At 43.1% G+C, this 22919-nt stretch overlaps 1 protein-coding gene across 1 annotated transcript in view; it reads left to right on the forward strand.

The window, feature by feature from the left end:
* The first annotated feature begins 254 nt into the window (after positions 1–254).
* LOC139016524 (cyclin-Y-like protein 1) overlaps positions 255–22919 on the forward strand; it is a 66234-nt gene continuing 43569 nt past the window's right edge. The window contains exon 1 of the mRNA XM_070424734.1: positions 255–326. Coding sequence (XP_070280835.1) covers positions 255–326 — 72 coding nt within the window. The remainder of the gene's footprint in view (positions 327–22919) is intronic.

Genomic DNA, 22919 nt, shown 5'->3' on the forward strand with positions numbered 1-22919 from the left:
CTTGCCCTCTGCCACCCGGGAGCAGGCCTAAGCCAGCAGGTCGTTATGTCCCGAGGGGTCACAGACTGTGAGAGAGCACAGGGCAGGCTGGGGTGTTCCCCTCCTCCCCCCTGAGTGCACAAACTTTTGTGCACCCAGCCTCTAGTATATATATAAAACCCTAATATGCAAATAGACCAAATGGCTGAACAACCAAACAACTGAACAGCCGGTCACTATGACGTGTGCTGACTACCAAGGGACGTGCGCGGAACATGGCGGTGTCTCCAGCAGGCGGTAGAGTGTGGAACATGGTGGGCAATGGCCACAGAGGGACGGTGGAGCAGGTGAGCGGGGGCGCCAGACCAAGGCAGAGCACTGGTTGCTGTCATCAGGGCGGGCCTCTGATGGTTACAGAAAATTCTTTGCTCCCATGTGCCACTGTCCAGCCCAGCACTTGCCAGCGCTGGCCCTGATCACTCGGTGCTGTCAGTGGATGTGAGTGGTGGCTACTGGCCCCAATCGCCCCTCAGGGCTTCTCTACCTCCCCCTGCTCCTGAGGGGCGATCACTGCCAGCAGCCGCCTCTCACACCCACTGCCAGCAACGGCCCCACTCCTGCCCGCTGCCGGCACCAGAGCCACCATTCACACCCACTGCTGGCACTAGCCCTGTTCACACCCACAGACAGCGCCAGAGCCACCACTCCCACCTGCTGCCAGTGCCGGGCGCCAGTCTCAATCGCTCCATGCTGTCTGCACATGGGAGCAGTAGCAGCAGGAGCTAGGCTGCTGGCAGACAGGGGAATAGAGTCCATGGCAGGAGGGGCCAGGTAGGTGCGCAGAGGATGGGCTGAGACCCGACTCTGTGCCCACTACAGCCTCGTGGCTTACAGTTCCTTTCAAGGTACAAAAATGCATGCACTGAGCTCCTAGTTTTGATAAGACAAAGTAAAAATTGAACAACGTTCCTATTAGCCAGCCTCAGTGACAGGCCTGGGGGTGGCAGAAAGGTCCTGCAGCCAGCCAGATTGTCACTCATTCATTCACTCATCAGATAGACTTTATCCTATTTGTTAGTGTTAGCGATATTTTAAAAATTGAAAGGCTGTTTTCTGGGAGGCAAAACTCAATTTTCAGAGTAACATCACTTCTCTGGACTTTGTTGTTTTAAGTGCTGAAAAAAACAATAAAGGATTTGTGAGGGGATTCATCTACTTATCTAGATTTTAAGACCTGAAGAGGAAATATTAACAGAATACATTCAGAATCTCAGATGAGAGGTATTAGAGAAAAATGCCTAAGGAATGGATGTTTAGACAATATCTATTTACATAAGACACAAAATTTTTATAGGATTTGGAAAATAAAAAGGAGACTTAGAATCTCAGTTGGTATCTAATTAGAACCAGGTTAAGAGACCTGGGTTTTTCCTCTCAACCCCTCTTCTAAGATGACAAGTTTCTGATGAGTGTCCTAGAAAGCAACAGCTCCGAAAAATGATCAAAAGACAATGTAACATCGCCATCTCCTGAGTCCTTGATAGCTTTACACAGAAACTTGGGACCTGTCCCAAGGTATAGAAAACATAGGTTGAAGTGAAGGATCTATAATAATAAAAGGGTAATATGCTAATGAGACTGGACGTCCTTCTGGATGACCTTCCAGATGAAGCCAGGACTTCGAGGGAAGACCGGGTCCCAGGTGCCAGAGGGAAGCCGGGGCTGGCAGCAGGGGAAGGAAGGCCTACTCTTGCACAAATTTCGTGCATTGGGCCTCTAGTAAATATGTAAAAGTACAATGCCTCAGGAAAGCTTTACAGTTGACATATTTATTTTATCCTTTAATACTAATGAAAGTAGTAAAGTAGAACATGTAACAGCAATGCTACAGAAGTATTTCAAATGATGAGGTTTGGTTTTGCTGCTTACAAATTACTGTACTATATTATTATTTACAAAAAGACAGTCTTAAGATGTCTTTTTCTTCAGAATCGTGGCACATAAAGTGGGATTTAGGGTGCCAGAGAGGGGTGTACTGGAAAAGGCTTAACAATCAGCCATCTGAGGCATCACTGACATTGCTATACTGTTGTTATCATTTAACTGTTTTAAAAGTTCTTGTTCTGCCCTGGCTGGGTTTTCTCAGTGGTTAGAGCATCAGCCTCCGTGTCAAAGGGTTTCAGGTTTGATTCCCAGTCAAAGGCATGTACCTGAGTTGCGAGTTCTGTCCCCGACCCGGTTGGGGCACCTGCAAGAGGGAAGAAATAAATGTGTCTCTCTCACATTGATGTCTCCCTCCCCCCTCTCTCTCTCTTTCTCTCTCCCTCTCTCTCACATTGATGTCTCTCTCTGTCTTCCATCCCCCCACAACTCTCAATAAAAAAAATCAATGGAAAAATTTCCTCAGGTGAGGATTAACAAAAAATAAATTAAAAGTTCTTGTTCTGCTAATGGACTAAACACACCGACAGCTATCATTTCATGTTTTGTATTTGCACAAGAAAATTAGAAATTTTTAAATGAAAAAAATTAATTTGCAATGGTCATTTGATCTTAATGTAAAGTCATGCTTCATGGAGTGACATGTAAACTCACCTTTTGTGGCTACTTACAGCCCTTCTAAAATCCCTACCACTTTAATATATATGCAGACATTTCTTCAATCCATTTGTTCTGTGATCAGTGATATCACCCTGTGATGGATAGTTGATGTCAGTCAATAGATATTTTGTGAAAATAATTCATTTATCATCACCTTCCTTGAGAAACAGAAATAGTACCTAATTGTTTTAATTAAATATGCATTTCCAATTTTTTTTAGCTCATTGCTCTTAAGGAAATTTATTGTGAAATGTAAAAAGCATTACCAAATAATGGCATGATTAATGAACAATTGTAGATAGACACCCTACAATAGATAACAAAACTACTCGATTCACTCTTTAACAGGACAGCCCAGCTTTTATTTTCTGTACATATTTCAAATACTCCTACGTATAGTTTCTCAACTTCACCGCTGATCACACCAGCTGGCAGTTTATGGGCTTCACGCTTCTCATAGGACAATGGGTAGGGGCCACGGCACAATTGGCTGGTATTATACCACATGGCCAGAAGGGGCCACTTGGACACCCATCAGAAGTTTTTGTCAAGAACTTCTTTTACTACAATTCAAGACAAAGAAGAACGTTTATTTTTAAAGCACTCTGCATGGTGTCCATCAAAGAAAAACTTTAGTTATGTGGCATCAGGAGAGAGTTGGTGAAAGGAAAGTGTGTTATCTCTGGTTGCCTTTAAGATTTAACAATGTGTTAAAGTATGAACTCTCATATTTATACATCCCATGCTACTAGGCAAATCCTGGCAGAAGCTGGAAGAAGAAAGTCCACTAGAACTTTCCTGTCTTATTTGAATGCAACTATTAAAATTTTGTTGCAAAATGAAAAAGCCTAGGACAAATGCTAACCTAAAAAGTATTTTGAGAAAATGTGCACAAGCCAAAACTGTGCAGGGAAAACCAGGACATGGTCACCTAGTCATAGGGAATGTCCATGTTTCACTTTAGAAGATACTGGCAGTTTCCCAAAGTGGTTGTTGGAATTTACATCCCCACCAATAGCATCTGAGAGCTAGAATTACTCCACTTCCTCACCAACATTTGACACCATTTTTAATTTAATTTTTGAACATTTTGACATATATTCAATGCCACCACATTGTGTTTCTAATATTACTTTACCTGCTTAATAATAAGATGAACACATGTTTATTGACCATTGGATATACTCTTTTCTTGAGGTGCCTGCCTTCTCAAGCCCATTTGCCAGCAGGTTGTGTATGTATGTGCATTTTCCTTACTGGTTTGTAGTAGTTATTAATATACTAGAGGCCTGGTGCACAGATGCGTGCACAGGTGGGGTCCCTCCACATGGCCTATGGATATTGGGCCGAAACTGGCTCTCTGACATCCCCTGAGAGGTCCTAGATTGTGAGAGGGCAGGTCTCAGTGACATACCCCTGAATTGGGCTCCATCTGCTCTGGTTCTAGGTGTGTCACCTGAGAACCGCAGCTGCCAAGTCATCGCAGCTTGGCAGCTCCTATGTTGAGCGTCTGCCCACTGGTGGTCATTGTGCATCATAGCTACCGGTTGGACGGTCGAATGGTCGGAGCTCACTTAGGCTTATCTATATATATAAAGAGCCAGGAGCCGTAACAGCCACAATGACCAAGGCTCCACTGAACACCGAACACTGGAAGTCAGTTCTGGGTAGCCGTGGCTACCCAACACTGACTGTATCCAGTACCGGATCAGTGACCCAGCACTGACTGCTGAGGGGGCTGCAGATCAGGCCTGGAGAGATGCTCCAAGACAGAGGCAAGGTCTGATCTGCAGCCTCAGTGGCAGCTGTTGATCAGCCATTGCCTCTCTCTTTCTCTCCTGGCTTCGCCAGCAGCCATGCCTCTGTTTCTCTCTGGGCCTCTGCAAGAGTGTGGGAGGGGGTGCTGATCAGCTCTGCCTCTTTGATCAGGCCCAGAGATAGGCCCAGATTCGCTGACTGGCAGACAACCGACCAATCAGAACCAAATCTGGGTGAAGTGCCAGGAGCCAATGGCTGCCTAGGTGGTGGAGCTTTTGACACTGACTGGCATAGAAACCAACCAATCAGAACCTAATCTGGGTGAACTGCAAAGGGAGAACCTAAGGTAGGGGCTGAGAAGGGGTTTTAAGGGCAACAGCTGTTTGGTGTAAAGTGTAAGAAAGCAGTTCAATTTTTTAATGACCGCTTTGGCAGTATAGTGCATATGGCTGGCTATCAGTCCAGATATAAGGATTATGTGTGTTTGTCTACCAAGAGCATCTCCTCCTGCTGAAAAAGGCCCCCCCATTTAAACAATCCTATCCTAAATAATCTATCCTTACTAATAAAAGGGTAATATGCTAATTAGATCAGGTCCACCAGCCATCTTACAGACATTTGACTTCCTTCCAGTCAAAGCCATGGTGGTGGGGGCCAAGGCAGAGGCAGTTAGAGGTGAGATCAGGCTGGCAGGGGAGTGCAGTTAGAGGCATTGAGGCAGGCAGAGGCAGTTAGTGGTGACCAGGCATGCAGAGGCAGGTGGGGGTGAGATCAGGCTGGCAGGGGAGGGCAGTTAGGGCTGATCAGGCAGGCAGGCAGGTGAGCAGCTAGGAGCCAGCAGTCCCAGATTGCAAGAGGGATGCCTGGCTGCCGGACATTCCCCAAGGGGTCCCTGATTAGAAAGGGTGCAGGTTGGGCTGAGGGAACCGCCCTCCCTACGTGAATTTTGTGCACGGGGCCGTATATATATTTGAACTACTAGTTATATGAGTTGTAAACATTGTATAGGACTCTCTGGTTGCCTTTTGGGCATCTAAATGGTTTATTTTGGTGAACAAAAGTTCTTAATTTTATGTAGTCCAATTTTCTGTTTAAGAAATCATTCATTATTTGAAGAACAGGAAGATATTATCCTATGTTATTGTCCTAAAGTTTAGTTTTTAACCTGTCATAGTTAGGTATACAATACTACTCAACTGAACTTGGAATATTTAGTAAGGAAGAGGGATACTTTATTTTTTCCATATTGCTATCCATTTGATCAAGCATCATTTTTTTCAGAAGATTGTCCTTTGCCTTCTGAGTTTCAGTAGAAATTCTGCCATAAATTGGGTAGTTATGAAACTGTATGTTTGGGCACTTTCTGGATTCTCTATCCCTTTCCACCAATCTGCATGACTTTCCCCATGCCAGTACTGTCCCATGTCTTAGAACTCTAACTTTACAGTAAATTGGTTTCTGGTGGTAAAAGTGTTCATCATGTACTTCTTTTTAAAGACTGGCTTGGTTACTCTAGCTTCTTTACATTTCCATATAAATTTTAGACTCAGCTTGTCAGTTTTCACTAGAAACTAACACTGTCTGCTCGAATGAACTGACAATAATATTGAGTCTTCTAGCCATGAATGTGGCGTATTATTCATTTCTCTCAGCAATGCTTAGTAGTTTTCAGTGCAGACATTACACCCATCTTTTAGATATATTACTATATATTTTACATTTTTCATGTTATTATAAATTCCATTTTAATTTCATTTTCTTTTTGTTAATTGCTAACACATAGAAACACAAGTGATAATTATATTCTAAACTTGTATCCAGGAACCTGTTAAATTCACGTAAGTCCAAAATTCATATGTTGAAGCCCAACCTCCAGTACCTGAGAATGTGACTGTATTTGGAGATGGGCCTTAAAAGAGGTAACTAAGTTAAAATAAGGCTGTTAGGATGGGCCCTAATCCAATATGATAGGCATCCACATTAGAAGAGATTAGAATATACAGTGAGATACTGGGGGTCAGAAGCTCCCATACACAGAGGGACAACCACGTGAAGGGGCAGCAAGAGGATAGCCATTTGCAAGCCAAAAGGAGAGGCCTCAGTGGACCAGACCTTCAGTGGACTTCTAGCTTCTAGAACTGTGAGAGAATCAATTTCTGTTGTGCAGGCCAAAGCAGACTACTACAGAGGAAGACCCTGATTAGAGCTCATTAAACCAGGAGGGCGTTAAGAGAGCTTCTGAGCCGGTGAACACAGGGAGTTGCTGGAACAGTGTCACCTGAAGAGGCTGTAGAAACTCCATGCCCTGCCCCTTGACTTACCTAAGCTCTCTTCCATTTGGCTGCTCCAGAGTTATACCCTTTTAGAATAAATCAGTGATCTACTAAGTAAAATGTGTCTCTGAGTTCTGTGAGCCAATCTAGCAAATAATTCCCAAAGAGGAGGTGGTTGGAACCTCCACCTTATCGCCAGTTAGAAACACAGGTGACAACCTGAAGTTGTGACTAGAATCTGAAGTGTGTGTGTTGGCGGCGGGTGGGGGGGGCGGGGGCGGGGGAGCAGTCTTGTAGGACTGAGTCCTTACCTATGAGACCTGACACTATCTTCAGATAGATACTGTCAGAATTGTGTCAAATTGCAGGACCCCCGACTTGGTGTCCAAGAATTATTGGGTGGATGGAGGGTAAATCCCTCATTTATGTCCCTTCTTTATGTCCCATTGTTGGGGACAATTTGTATCAGTACTGTTGGGAAAGTGGCAATTTCAAGAAAAGCCAGGTTTAGGAGATGATAACATGAACTAACTGCCAAGACAACAATCATGCGTTTTTTGGTTTGTGTTTTCTTTTTCTTTTTTCCTTTTTTTTATTAATCCTCACCCAAGGATACTTTTTCCATCTATTTCCTGAGAGAGTGGAGGAGAGAGAGAGAGAGAGAGAGAGAGAGAGAGAGAGAGATCAGATGCCTCCTGCACTCAGGATTGAACCTGCAACCCAGATACCCGTCCTTGACCTCAAACCAAACCTGTGACCCTCAGTGTGCAAGCCGACATTCTAACCAATGCCACACCGCTTTTCTTTCTTTTATTCACAAATTATCATTCATGTGAGTGAATCAAATAGTTGTTTTGATTTCATATAAAAAGAAGTGAAAGTAAATATTGAATCATCTAACAACATAACTAATATAATGAAATATTTTAGAATTAAATTAAAATGTTTAAAAATGGAGTAACTTATCAGTAAGAGGAAAATCTATGCTTGTAGAAAATGACAAGGTATTTTCTGTAATAAAAATAATGTTTTAAGGAACATGTTGAATTCCCAGGAGTCAAAAAATATGTTTGGAGTTTTACAGTTTTCTGAAGATGAAGCCTACAAGTCTAGGACAGATGCTGTACTCTTTCTTAATATTTAGATGCCAAAAAAAGGAAGGGGACCAGCAGTTATTCCCCTCCCACTGGAATAGAAATCATTCTCATATTTAATATTAACAAGGCATTTTGTTAACAATAGACTCTCCAAGGAAAATAAAGATGGTTTTACATAAGGAGGGCCATCAAAAGAAAAAGATCCATTCAAGAGAAATCAGTATGAATTTCAGCAAACACTGAAACTATTAGCCAAGTCCAGCAGGAAGTATAAACAATATTACCTTTCCCGAGAAATATGTCTTATCCCAATGATTATTCATCAAGACACAAAGCCAGGCAACTCTTCAATATTTTGATTTATAGAGGATAGCATAAGGGGAATTCCACTTAGAAACCTAGCCAAGAGACTAGCTCCTGGCATTTCAATTAAATATTTAAGCCACTACAGGAATAATTTGGGATACTAGAAAGAGGAAGTTTATGCACCTGGAAAAGACTACATAAACCTGGAGAACTTGATGATCCTGTGTGTGCCATCCTCAATTCCTTCAATTTGGTTTTCTCAAGAACCCTGTCAGTTTGCAATTGGGAAGGGCTGGGTGTACAGGGAAATCTACATCCACATTACCAGCCCTTTCAGCTCCATGAGGACAGGAACATTGTCTAGTTCACCCCGAGGACTCCCCCTAGTAGGTCTTTAAGATGTACTTATTTAATTTGCCCTGGCTGATTTGGCTCAGTGGATAGAGTGTTGGCCTGTGGAATGAAGTGACCCGGGTTCAATTCCGGTGAGGGCACATGCCCGGGTTTTGGCTTCGATCCCCAGTGGGGGGTATGCAGGAGGCAGCTGATTAATAATTCTCTCTCATCATTGATGTTTCTATCTCTCCCTCTCGCTTCCTCTCTGAAATCAAGAAAAATATATTTTAAAAAAGAAAAAATGTACTTAATTAAATCAAATGGTGTTTACCAAAGCTAAGATTTCATTTATAAAAGGATGGAAATTAATAATGGCGATCTTCCTGTAGTTTTTATTTCATCAAATTGGGAAGTTTTGTTTTTGCATATTCTTTTCCTCTTCTCCTCTACCAAGCACCAACTCTTGAGGGAAAAGAACCTGTATCATTTGTCTTCTTACTCTGACTCTAGCGTAGCAAAAGTTCAATACTGCTTTTAAATGAGTGGAATGAATGTTGCTTTAAATTCCTTTTTGTTAGACATGATTACTCTATACTGCAGAAAATTAATTTAAAGAAATAGTGGCTCACGAACATGAGAAAAAAATAACACCTAGTACAGGGGATGGGATAACAATAAGTAGACAAAATAAACTAAGCATGCACTTTTTAGCTCTGTCTAATGCAAATTTAAAATATGAAACAGATATTCTGGATGAACAAAAATGCAAAGGCCCAATAGGATAATACCAATAATTAATAAAGTATGTGCATCAATATAGGGTCCAAGTGCCATGAGTTTCAATATTAGTAGGAGAAACTATAAACCAGATTAGGGAATGCTTTTAAATTCTAAGTGCAAAGCAAATCAAAAAGATAAGTAGTTAGAAAAGGGACAAAAAGTGCTCATAATCTTGCTCTAACTGCCACCCTAATCCCAATAGTTCCTTTTCATCACTGACTCCTGAATTTCCATCAACTTATGATTATATCAATTGATGCAGAAAAAGCACTTGACAAAATCCAACACCCATTGCTGATAAAAATTCTCAGTAAAATAGGAATAGAGGGATCATATCTCATCATAATAAAAGGCATATATGACAAAACCTACTGCCAACATCATACTCAATGGGCAAAAAAGAAAACCATTTCCCCTAGGAACGGGAACAATACAGGGATGTCCTCTTTCACCACTCTTGTTCAGCATAGTACTGGAAGTCCTAGCCACTGTGATCAGACAAGAAGTCATAAAAAAGAGATCCAAATTGGAAAGGAGGAAGCAAAACTCCTTATTCTCAGATGACATGATATTGTACTAGAAAATCCTAAAGACTCCATCGAAAAATTACTGGATTTAATAAATTCGGAAATGTAGCAGGATCCAAAATTAACACTGAAACACCAATGGCTTTTTAATACACCAATAATAAACTAATAGAAAGAGAAACTAAACAAAAAATTCCATTTACCACTGCAACAAAAAAATTAAGAGTCTTAGGAATAAAATTAACATAGGAGGTAAAAGAAAGAGCTTTTATTTGCAAGTTGACTTCCAAGAAAACAGGAGGCTAGTGTCAAATCTGTCCCGCTGGTCAAGGGGCAAGATTTAAGGGGCTTTAGCACCAGATCATCCTGGACAATAGACACTTTGCTTCAGAAAGGATTCTGGGGTTCAGGTTCTAATCATATGGGTATTTTGGATCCATGGGGGTGGAGAGTAGTTTCTGGTGCACAAGTGTCACTCATGAGTGGTGTTTACCTATAAGTGGTGTATCCAAGGTTTAAATATTTCAAATCTGGTTAGAAACAGCATAGGACCAGTTTAAGCTGGTTCTGTGGTCACAATTTCTTAAAATGTGAATAATAATAGCATCTTCTCAAATAGTTAACTTAGCCTGACTACCTTAGCCTTATATATAATAAGCAAATACTTACTACCAGTTGATGCATCATCTCCACATTCAAAAGTGAATTTCTGTTGTCTCTCCCCCAACAGCCCCACGTTAATGACAATTCCATCATTTTAGGTGTTTTGGCCAAAAGCTTTGACTCCTCATTCCCTCACACTGCACATCCATTCTGTCAGGAGATTCTGTTGGTTCTACCTTCAAAATATATGCTGACTCCCAAAGCTTCCTAATTGGTTCCTTGCTCTCATCCTTGATCCTGTCAATTTATGCTCAAGCAGTGGAGGTGAGACTTTTAAACATCAGGCAGATCAGGTTGACTCCTCTTCTCAGAATCCCACAGTGGTCCCTCAATTTCACTATGAATAAAAGCTAAAGATTTTTAAATGGCCTACAAGACCCTATAAGATCTGCCACCTCTTCACATTCCTATTACCCCTCCAGCCACATCTCCAGTTCCTCTCTCCCTGCTCACTTAACTTCCCTCTCTTCCTGCTCACTCACCTTCAGCCTCATGGGCCTCTGTGTTCCCCAAATATACCAGGCATATCCCTGACTTACAGCCTTGGCACTGGCTGTTTGAGCTTCTTGGAAGAGTTACCTCAGGGAGCCTCTTAACTCCTTCAGACCTTTGTTCAAATTCATCTTCTCCATGAGACCAAGCCTTACCAACTTCTATAATATCATAATTGTACTTCACTAAACTTAGTGTTTTTATAGCCCTTTTAACTTACTAATATCTATATTATTTCCTTATATATTATGGTTATTAAGTATTGTCTGTGTCTCCTCACTAGAATATAAGCTACACAAATGCAGAGCCCTTTGTCTCTTCTGTTTACCAACATATCCCATGCACCTAGAATAATATTTGGCAAATATCTTTGGAATGATCAAATTATATTTAAAGTAGAAATCTAGGTACTATGGAAGAAGTAGCAGTCCCTAAATTCCTTATTTTACTTCCACCTAAACGTTACAGTGATGAATCTGAGTCATAGAAATATCTTTACTGATACAGCTCCAAGGGCAATGGAAACTAAGGAGAAAATAAACAAATGGTACTACATCAAATGAAAAAGCTTCTGCACAGCAAAAGAATCCATCAACGGAAGAACAAGAAAGCCCACTGCATGGGAAAACATAATTGCCAAGTTTATCTCCGATAAGGATTTAATCTCCAAAATTCATAGGGAACTCATACAACTTCATAAAAGGAAGATAAACAATCCCATCCAAAAATTGGACAAAGGACCTAAATAGACACTTTTCAAAAGAGAACATACAGAAGGCCAATATGAAAACACTATTGCCCAGGGCATGGATTAGTGCACATTGAAAGGATATTAATTAGAAGAAATATTTTAATATTATTATTCTCCCTGTCTTTATAGGTGTCAGAGATGAAAGAAAATTAGTCAAATCATCACACAGACGGCCAGTCACTTTGCATTATATATAGACTAGAGATCTGGTGCATGAAATTCATGCACAGGGAGAGGGGGAAATGTCCCTCAGCCCAGCCTGCACCCTCTCCAATCCAGGTCCCTTCAGGAGATCCCCTGTGGGATCGGGCCTAAACTGGCAGTAAGACATCCCTCTCACAATCTGGGACCACTGGCTGCTAACTGCTCTCCCCTGCCGGCCTGGTCACCCCTGTGTGCCACTGCCTCGGCCCCTACCATCATTGCTTTGTGCAGAAGGACATCCGGATTGATGACTGGAAGATGTCCAGTCTAATGAGCATATTACTCTTTTATTTATATAGATTATACAAACTAACCCTTAAGGCAGAGTTGCATTAGTAGAAATGAAGAGACATTTCATTAAAAAATGTATATTGGTTTGCTATGATTCAAATCCACTTGTTTATGACAAAAATCAAGCCTTTAAGCATAAGATTGCTTGTCCTAGCTGGTTTTGCTCAGTGGCTAGACCTTCAGCCTGCGGACTGAAGGGTCCCAGCTTTGATTCTGGTCAAGAGCACATGCCTGGGTTGCAGGCTCGATCCCCAGTAGGATGCGTGCAGGAGGCAGCCGATCAATGATTCTCTCTCATCACTGATGTTTCTATCTCTCTTCCTCTCCCTTCCTCTCTGAAACCAATAAAAATGTACTTAAAAAAATAAAAGAATAAGATTGCTTTGCTATCAAAGCCAAGTAAGGTGTGTCATTCGATGTATCTGATGAAGTCTGAGCAGCTCAGTTGCTAAGCAACTTCGCTGGGTTCTTATCAAATGAAATCTGTGGAGAAGCAACTAAACCCACCATGCATTTAGGCTATAAAGACCGAAAGTTGTGGAGGACAGAGTGTTTCTGGGGCTGGAGACAGTGAGGGTCAGTGGCCGGAAGGCAGGGTAGATGCCAGAATGCCCAGTGCCTGGAAATACTGGAGGGTCTCTGATATGCAAATATTCTGGGGGTGGGGTCAGGCCCTGTGCTCCCTGACATCAGGTCTGGATGGAGGGCAGGGGTGCAGTTCCAGGGTATCCCCTTCCTGCAGGGCTCCTCCTCCTCCCCTTAACCCCTTAACCTGTCCATTTGGATAAAGTGGGTGGGAAGCAGGTACACAATGTCTGGGCAAGACGTCCCTCAGTCCCGGATCTCTCCAGGGCAGGGACTGGTGTTTGTATTGGTTTATTTGATTCTTCTTACATGTTGGTTGAGGGGGGTAGCACGGGATTGTCTGCCAGATATGGTTTCCTTCCACTTGCTCGCCAGAGCTGCCCCACATGATGGCTTTTCCCTTCTTTCCCTTCTGATGGAGCTAATGCACATGACATCGCCAGGGACGAAACTGGGGCCCCCTCGTATTACCTGGAGATTGCACTCCACAGGAACCTGCCTGTTCGAGGGAGGGCTGGCGTCATTCACTGCTGGAGAGGCTCGATTTAAACCAAGCCTCCGCTTGCCACAGCTTAGATAGGCGCTGGCTGAGTTTGAGGAGGGTTTATCATCCCTTCTGGCTTTTTCCTTGGGAACCACAAACTCAAGATAGCAGAGCTGGGGCCCTTCACATCTCAGCACCTGCTCTCCTCAGTCAGCTGCTGAAGTTACTTTAAGGATGTAGAATAATTTGTAAACAATGCTAAAGTGTGTACAATTAGGACAAAGCACTATGCAATTGTTTCCTATTAATTTGTATGATTTAGGGTCCTGAGTGTTTGAGGATGTCAGCTCTTACAGTTCATGGTGATTTTAACTATTGAATTTAACCAGAGTCTCCAGTGACTCTTTCAGCTGGGCATCCTCTGGCCCGGATGCAGGGTGCCTGCTTCCACCTCTGCCTATGGCCACTTCCACCTGGGTCGGGCCTAAGCCAGGAAGTGAGGCTTGCCTCTTCGTGACCCATGGCGGGGTAGTCTCAGGGCTGAGCGGCGCCCCTGATGGTGACCACTTTCTCTGGGGGACACACCCGGGCTGCGCCTGACAAGTCATGACTATTAAGCACCTGAATGGTCTTAACTAATTAGTATATCTGGGCTAATTAGCATATTCCTCTTTGATTATATAGGATATATATAGGTGTTCGAGAGGACATTCTTCAAAGTTGCTGTCCTACAGGGTGTGAAACGCAAACACGGGTGTACAGTAAAACAGATTCAGGGCCAACAGTGCCCCAGCAGCACAATCCAGAGCCTCCGCCCCCCTCCAGCATGGGATCTGGGCTTGTCGTGTGTGGGGCAGAGCAGGAGGCAGCACAATCTGACTGGCCACCATACCCAGCTCGGGATCCAGGCCTGCCATCTGAGACCAGGGGAGACAAGGCAGACACTGCGGTATTGGGCGTGCCATCGGCCACCAGAGGAGCAGGCCTAAGCCAGCAGGTGGTTATATCTCGAGGGGTCCCAGACTGTGAGAGGGCACAGGTTGGGCCGAGGGACACCCCTCGCCCCCTCCAGTGCACAAAGTACTGTGCACCAGGCATCTAGTATATATATAGATGCTCAAAGTCAGTAATCATCTGAGAGATGCAAATCAAAAGAACAATGAGATACCATCTCACACCTGTCAGAATGGCTATCATCAACAGATCAAGAAAAGACAAGTGCTGGAGAGGATGCGGAGTAAAAGGAACCCTCTTACACTGCTGGTGGGAACGCAGACTGGTGCTGCCACTATGGACACAGTATGGTGTTTCCTCAAAAAATTAAAAATGGAACTCCCATTTGACCCAGTGATCCCACTTCTAGGAATATGTCTCAAGAAAACAGTAACAATAATCAGAAAGGCTATATGCATCCTTATGCTCATAGCAGCACAATTTTCCATAGCTAAGATTTGGAAACAGCCTAAGTGTCCATCAGCAGATGAGTGGATTAGAAAACTGTGGTACATCTACCCAATGGAATACTATGCTTCAGTAAGAAAGAAGGAATTCTTACCATTGGCAACAGCATGGATGGAACTGGAGAGCACTATGCTAAGCAAAATAAGATATTCAGAGAAAGAAAAATATCACACGATCTCATTCATTTGTGGAATATAATGAACATAAACTGGTGAACAAAAATGGAACCAGAGTCATAGAAGCATTTAACAGACTGTCCAACCTGTGAGGGAAGGCAGGGGGTGAGGGGGTAAGAGAGCAACCAAAGGACTTTTATGCAAGCATATGAGCATAACCAATGGACACAAACAGTAGGCATGTGAGGGCATATGCTGGGGGTGGGGGCGGCCAGGGAGAGGTCAATGGGGGGAAAGGGAGACTTATGTAATTCTTTAAACAATAAAGAATTTAAAAATAGAATAAAAGGAAAAATTTACAATAACATTTAGGATTAGATTAAAGTAACATAAATAGTATTGCCAAGTAACATGAACAGAGAATAATGATGCTTATCTCAGATACATTTAATGATGTGACCTGTGGCTTTTTATAGTCTCACACTTCATTTAGTGATCATTTTTATGCCGAAATTGCCTGGTTAGACCATCTTATAGAAGGCCACAGTTGCAAGTTTAAACTGCACAGGCTGGTGAACTTTGCAGGCACAAAGCACTATCCATTATGAATCGATAGTGATTGATCCTTGCTGAGCAAAGGCATGACAATTTAGAATCCAGAAAATACAGCACACTGAAATAGGGAGCAGCTAATGACCTCACTGGGGTCTCCACTGAAGGAGCCAACATGATCTATCTAATACCTAATATTAAAATAATTCACATATTGTATTCTAATATTTGTAGAATAATTTAGTGTACTCTATACAAACTGATAAAATAGTGTGAAACTCTTTTTGAACTTTAACGTATAGGATACATCTTTACATTCCTCCCATACCCCCAACTTTATAGCTTTGAGCTCCTATTGTATTTTTCTTGTTCCAGTGCCATACTGGAGACATTGCTGCTAACACCTACATTGCAATGCAGTTAGGCCCCAAACAAAAACAACCTTGCTAATCCTGCCCACAATCATTCATTCAAAACAGATCAGGGTTTACCAAGTGGCAAGGAATAGAACTACATACATGAGTTAAGGCAGCTCCTACTCTCGAGAAACTAATAATCAGGTGGAGAATATAAAATAGCCTCAAAATAATCTCAGAACTTTCCTTTAATTCCTTTCAATGCAACATAGGCCTAATTACTTTGATTCTGCATGCCTACTGAATATTAATTAGAAAATGTCAAACATTTCCAAAGACAAAAAAATTACCCATTCATTCTGATATTACATACATATAATTTATATACATATTACCTCAATTTTTTGTTTATAAAGATATTTAACAGCTCAACTTTGTTTCTTTTAAAACAAGTCCCTATAAACTGAGCCTTTGGTACTATTTCAGTCATAGTCAAGATTTCTGGTTCCCCTGGTTACTTTTTAAAAAATTTATCTTTATTGTTGAAAGTATTACAGCTGTCTCCCCATCTCTCCCCTTCCCCAATAAGCATCTCTACCCTATATATGTCCATTGCAGGTCTTCATCACACTATTGTCTGTTTCCCAGGGCTATGCATGTATACATATGTGTTGCCCTGGTTAATGTCTCCCCACCCATATCCTACCCCTACCTTCCCTCAGATTCCTCAGACTATTCCATGCTTCTGTGTCTCTGGATCTAATTTGTCCATCAGTTTATTTAGTTCATTAGTTTCCCTGGTTCCTTCTTATCTTTGTTTTGCTTTTCAATTTAATTTATTATTATTGTGGTGAACTATGCCTAACAAAATGTATTATTTTAACCATTTTTAAATGTATAATTCAGTGGCATGAAGCACAGTCACAATATTGTGTAACCATCATCCACTGTCATTTCCAGAACTTTTTATCATAACTAACAGATATTCTACACAAATTAAACACTAACTTCTCATTTCTCCCTATATCCAGTGCCTTGTAATCTCTATTCAACTTTCCATCTCTTTGAATTTGTCCACTGTAGATATCCCATATAAATGGAATCATATTTGTCCTTTTTTCCCCCTGGCTTACTTCATACTTACCATGTTTTCAAGGTTCACCTACTGTAACATGAATCAGAATTTCATTACCTTTGTAAAATGAATAATATTCTGTTGTATTTATATATAACTGTTGTTTGTCCATTCCTCTGTTGATAGGCATTTATGTTATTTCCGCCTCTACATTATTGTAAATAATGCTTCTATGAGCCTTGGTGTACAATAACCATTTGAGTTCCAGATTTCAAGTCCTTTTAGTGTATACCATAAAATGGAATTGTTGGGCCCTGGCCAGTGGGGCTCAGATGATTGGGCACCATCGCTTGCACTTAAAGGTTGCCCATTTGATTCCTGGTCAAGGCTCATATCCAGGTTGTCGGCTCCATCCCTTGTAGGAGCACATACAGAAGGCAACAAATTGATGTTTCCCTGTAACATCAATGCTCTTTCTCTTTCCCTCCCTCCTTCTCTTGCTCACTCCCTCTCCCATTTTCTCTCTAAGCATGTCCTTGGGTGAGGATAAAAAAAAAAAAAAAAAAAAAAAGCTGTGGTACATATGCACATGGAATACTACTTGACCATTAAAAAGAAATCTTACCTTTTGTGACAGGATGAATAGACCTAGGGGGTATTATGCTTAGTGAAATAAGTCAGGTAAAGAAAGACAAATACCGTATGATTTCCCTTACATATGAAATCTAAAGAACAATATAAGGAAAAAAATAGAAACAGATTCACAGATACAGACAACAGAGTGTCAATTGACAGAGGAGATGAAAGCTGTGGGCACTGGGTGAAAAAGGTGAAGGGACTAAGAAGTATAAATTGGTAGTTAGAGAATAGTCACAGGGATGTAAATTATAGCACAGGGACTAATCAATATCGTAATAACTATGTATAGGGCCATGTAGGTACTTGAAATATTGGGGGAACCAGTCTGTAAATTACATGATTTTCTAACCACTATGCTGTACATCTGAAAGTAATCTATACCTGTATAAAAACCCAGTGACCAGAACGCCGTAATGACCGGAACAACTGATCACTATGACGCCCTCTGTGGCCAACGAAAGGGCCGTTCTGGGAACTCTCGTGGCCCTTCCTCCCTGGCAGCCCCCCCCCCAATGGGCTCACAATGTGCCTGATTGCCCCCCCACCCCAATAGGAGGTGGGGCTGGTGGCCAACCTCCTGCAGCCCTTCCCCCTGGCCAGCCCCACCCACAATGGGCCCCCACCACACCGCACACCCTGCAGCCCCTCTCCCCAGCTGGCCCTGCCCCTGATTGCCACCCTCTACCCCAATAAGCGGCAGGGCCAGACAACCAACCTCCTGCAGCCCCACCTCATTGCTGGCCCCACCCCCAATTGTCAGCCCCACCCAAATTGGGGGCGGGGCCCACCAGCCAATCACCCACAGCCTCTTCCCCGATGTGTCCTGGCCCCGATCGGGGTGGTCCGGCTGGACACCCTCCCACCTTCTCCTCCTCCCCACAGGCCCAGCCTTGATCCACCCCAATTGGGGCCTGGCCAGCTGGACCGCACCCGTGCACAAATTCGTGCACTGGGCTTCTAGTACAGAATAATATTAAATGTAAACTGTAACTGAAAATAAGAGAAGTATATCTTAAGAATAGGCAAGGTGTTGAAAACCCAATTGTCTTTTATCTCAAAGAACTTATAAAAGAGCTGTGAGAGGTAAACAAATGCAACACATTATGATGTATGCAACGAAATGAGAAGTAGAGTGTGCTCTGCACACATATACTAGAGTAGGCTTTAAAGAACACAGAAAAGGCAACCCAGGAGCAGTGACATCTAACTTGACAGCTGAAGGTATTTGGGAAGATTGCCTGCTAAAAGTCTGGAGGAAGTAGAGAGGTAAGTGGAGTGGAGAGTATTCCGACCAGAAGGAACTATATAAATGAAGCTCAAAACAAAAAAGTTGGATGTGCTGACAAAACTGAGACTTCAGTATGACTACAGTGTAAGAGTGGAGAGAGAAGGTTATAGAAAGAAGGCTAAGAAATTAACAGAAACCAAAAGCCTGAAGTATTTTGAACTGAATCTGAACATTAATGTCAGTATGGTGATGGAATCAGATTTGGACTTTGTAGAGGAGGCTCCCTCTGACTACACTGGAAAGAAAGGATAAACACAGGCAAAATTGGAGGCAGGAAGACCACTTGTTCACCTTCAAGTCACCTATACTTAGAACATACCCTGGCACATAATAAGCATTGGTTGACTAAGTGAACGATGCAAAAATAATATCCAGGGTCAAGAACTGCTGAGAATACCTCATTGTAATTATTGCCTCAATGATCATTACAAGACATACCCAAGACACAGGAAAATGAGAGAGGGAATGATACAATACCTTACAATGTTATCATCCTATCTAATAAAGAGGGAATATGCAAATTGACCATCACACCATCATGAAGATGGCAGTGCCCAAAGCGGAGGCGGGGTTTCTTTATCAAAAAATGGCTGACCTCACAGCAGAGGCTGAGTTCCTGTAAGAAGCCTTAATGAGCAAACAGCAGGGACCTGAGGCTGTGTGGTGCTGGTCCAGGGAAGGGGACCTGACGCTGCACCCCCTGCCTAGTGGGTCTTGACAGGGAACCTCAGGCCATGACCCCCACCTTAGCCCAGGGGACCTCAGGCCATAGCCCCTGCCCAGCAGGGCTTGACGGGGGACCTCAGGCTGCACCCCCCCACCCCGGCGCTGGGGTGTGGGATCTCAGACCGCGCCCCCCACCCTGGCACTGGGCCAGGGGACCTGAGGTCGCTCCCCCCCATGCAGTGGGGCTTGACAGGGGATCTTAAGGTACACCCCTTGCCCAGGTGCTGGGCTGGGAAACCTCCGGCTGCTCCCCCTGCCCTTGGCTGGGTGACCTGAGGCTGCACCCTCCACCGGGCAGGGCTTTATGGGGTCCTGAGGCTGTGCCCTCCCACCAGGCAGGGCATGACAAGGTACCTCAGGCCATGCCACCCACCCTGGTGCCAGGCCAAGGGACCTCAGGCCATGCCCCCTGGTCTGGTGCTGGGCCAGGGGACCTGAAGCTGCACCCACCCCGCACATGGTGGGGCTTGACCAAGGTGGGGCTGGCTGGGTCTTGATCTCACCCAATGGTGGTGGGGATGGCTGGGTCTGGGTCTGGGTGTCTGGTGATTTTGGTAGGCGGGGACTTGACTCAGTCCCACAGTACCCCAGACACTGATAGGAGAAAGACTTTCATATACATTTTACTAATTTTCTTTTATCTCTGACACTTCTATTATAGAGGAAGGGCAAATAGAAATATTAAATTATTTCTTCTAATTAATCCCCTATTAATGTGCATGAATTTTGTGCACCAGGCCATTAGTTTCATTATAATCACCTTTAGAATGAAAGTGGTGAGAATTTCTGCCTCCCAAGTTGGTTGTTAGATTTAAAATATAAAGGACTGTAGAGGTAGCACAGGCAGGGACATTTTGAAGCTCTTCGTCTTGCCTGGCCAGGGGAGGAGGGTGACTGTACTCAAACTTTCATCTTGCTGTCAATCTTCCTCTTGTTCTCTGTAATCACCCTGTCTAATACAGCGGTTCTCAACCTGTAGGTCGCGACCCCATTGGTGATCAAACGACCCTTCACAGGGGTCGCCTATGACCATCCTGCATATCAGATATTTACATTACGATTCATAATAGTAGCAACACTGCAGTTATGAAGTAGCAACGATAATAATTTTATGGTTGGGTCACAACATGAGGAACTGTATTTAAAGGGCCAAAAGGTTGAGAACCACTTGATACAACCCAAATTAGAAAGATATGAGGAAACTTGTTACTACATAGCTTTTTCTCAAAGCTTGATTCATGATTGCTTTATTTTTTTCCAAAGCCCATAACTTGCTCTACTAACAAGACAAAAGATGTCCAAATGCCTAGCAACCCATTTCCCACTTTTATTTTATAAATAAAAGGTGCACCTTTTATTTATTGTTTCACTGGTTGTTTTTTTTTCCTTTCTTTTTCTTTATTTTTTTCATTAAATTTTATTGAGGTGACATTAGTTAACATGAACATTTAGGTTTAACGTGTGGATTACTAAGTTGGTGCACCTTTTAGTAGTGACCAGTCAAGGACTCACCATCAAGGACTTACCGTGCGGGAAAGGCTTTTCTCCAGGAGCAAGTGGGAGGTACTGCTTTTGAACATTAGTCTCAGTTCAAGGTTTCCAGACACTCCGTGCCAAATCTTCTAGCCAGTGTCCTCGCAAGTTTCTATAGGTAAAACCATTTTGAAAATCAGTGAGCTCCTGCATTTTCCATTCCAACTTAGCTATAATGCCCTGACGCAGCCAGGCAGACCAAGAGATGATAATTGGGCAAGGGAGAGAGAACCGAGACCGCCTCTGCAAAGTCAGAAGCACTGCTTGGAGTTCATGCAAACGGGTCCCGTCAGCATTAATGTGCTGGAAATTTATTTCCTTGTCAGAACCTCAGCTTCCTCATCTATAAGCTGAGACCATTGGAATGGATTCCCTATATACCTCTTTCAGAGCTAATCTCCTGTGTCCTGCATTGAACATTCATCCAAGTGAAACTGTGTCTGAAGGTTCTCCTCAGCCTTCTGCTTTATGAATGTTGTAGTTTGTGTTTTAAGAAAAGAATGTCTCTAGTTTGCCTGGGGCCTGTGGACAGCCATGGATGATGGGGACGAATGTGTTAGGGTTGGGGGAGGCCAGGTCCTGGTCCAGTGGTCTCATTACAGCAAGTAACCAGTGGTGCAGCTCAATTAATCATTTGCTGGTCTGAGTGCCATTTTCCTTCACTGTAAGATAAGCCAGAGGACACATAAGGATCGATAACCTTAGTTGCCCCAAGACAGAGCTTTGTTAGCTGGATACCGGTTTTAGGTTTCCGCTGTACCCTTTAACTTTCATATCCTGTGAGTTTTCAACACACACTTGTACCACCTTTTCATTAAGCAAATACATGTTTAAAAATCTGTAACCTAGAAGTTGACGTATTTCCTTCCATTGGCAAAACCTGCTGTTGTATTCCTAGCCCACGATCTATATGCTTCTGAGGGTTTATAGGGCCTCCTTCATTTATCACCGTCATGATTTTATGAACAAAACTTGAATCTGGCTCTAAGAAAACTAAGTAAAATGACAAAGAAAGCAGCCCATTCTGATGCAGGTCATTAGCAGGCATGAGGAGGGCCAAAGCTGTTCCCCAGCTTGAAGCAGTCATTCCACAGCTGGCAGCACAAAGCACAGTGACACTGCCATGCAACCGCACCTTCTTAATTGGGAGTGCTCTTGGCAGGGGCAGCCACGATGTGCCTGGTGTAGGAATGCTGCCGCCACAAAGGCAGCCAGGCTGCCAGACAGAATTTTCACCGTCATCGCATGGAAATTGGATTAGTTAATATAATAAATTCCATCCCCAACTTCATTTTATAGGAAATGCCTACTATCTGGAACCTGTGCACTAATGCATGGTGAATTTCCACGGGGGTTTGAGCTGCATTTTGTGAGAAAATGTAAGGTATGTATGTGTCATATATATATTCTCTCAGATGTGTATGTCTGAGAGTACGGATGATAGAGGAAACCGAATTAGGAAACTTGGCAGCAACATCTCAAAAGCAAGATGTGCAAAAGATTCTAAGTACATTATACTTTCCCAAGTCTAACACAGTCAATTTCCAGAAACATGGCCCACCTTTCATGTTGACAGGAAGATGGCTCCTTCACTGCAGGCTGTTTTATGTGAATCTTTTAGACCCCTGACCTCGGAGAATTCTGTGCATGCCTATCTTCGAGATTTGATACCTGAGTGCCAGAGACATGCTGGCTGTTCACAATCGGCAACAGCAAAGAGATGTGCAGGATTCCAGGGATAAGTTTTTGTTTTGTTTTTCTTGATTTTTAGAGATAGAGGAGGGGAGAGAGATAGAAACATTGAGGAGAGAGGACCATCACTGGTCAGCTGCCTCCTACATGCCCCACACTGGGGATTGTGTCCACAACCCAGGCATGTGCCTCAACCGGAATCAAACAGACAACCTTCTGGTTCCTGGGACTATGCTCAACCACTGAGCGACACTGGCAGGACAAAGTTTTGTTTAATCGCTTGGTGTAGGCAGGAAGAAACCATCTCAGAGAGGTTGGGCACTCCTCTTTGGTCACACAGCCAGCAGGGGAAAA

This window comes from Myotis yumanensis, unplaced genomic scaffold (assembly GCF_028538775.1).
Source record: "Myotis yumanensis isolate MYYU_CA2020_CCGP unplaced genomic scaffold, mMyoYum1.0.hap1 SCAF_1, whole genome shotgun sequence".
NCBI classification, from domain to species: domain Eukaryota; kingdom Metazoa; phylum Chordata; class Mammalia; order Chiroptera; family Vespertilionidae; genus Myotis; species Myotis yumanensis.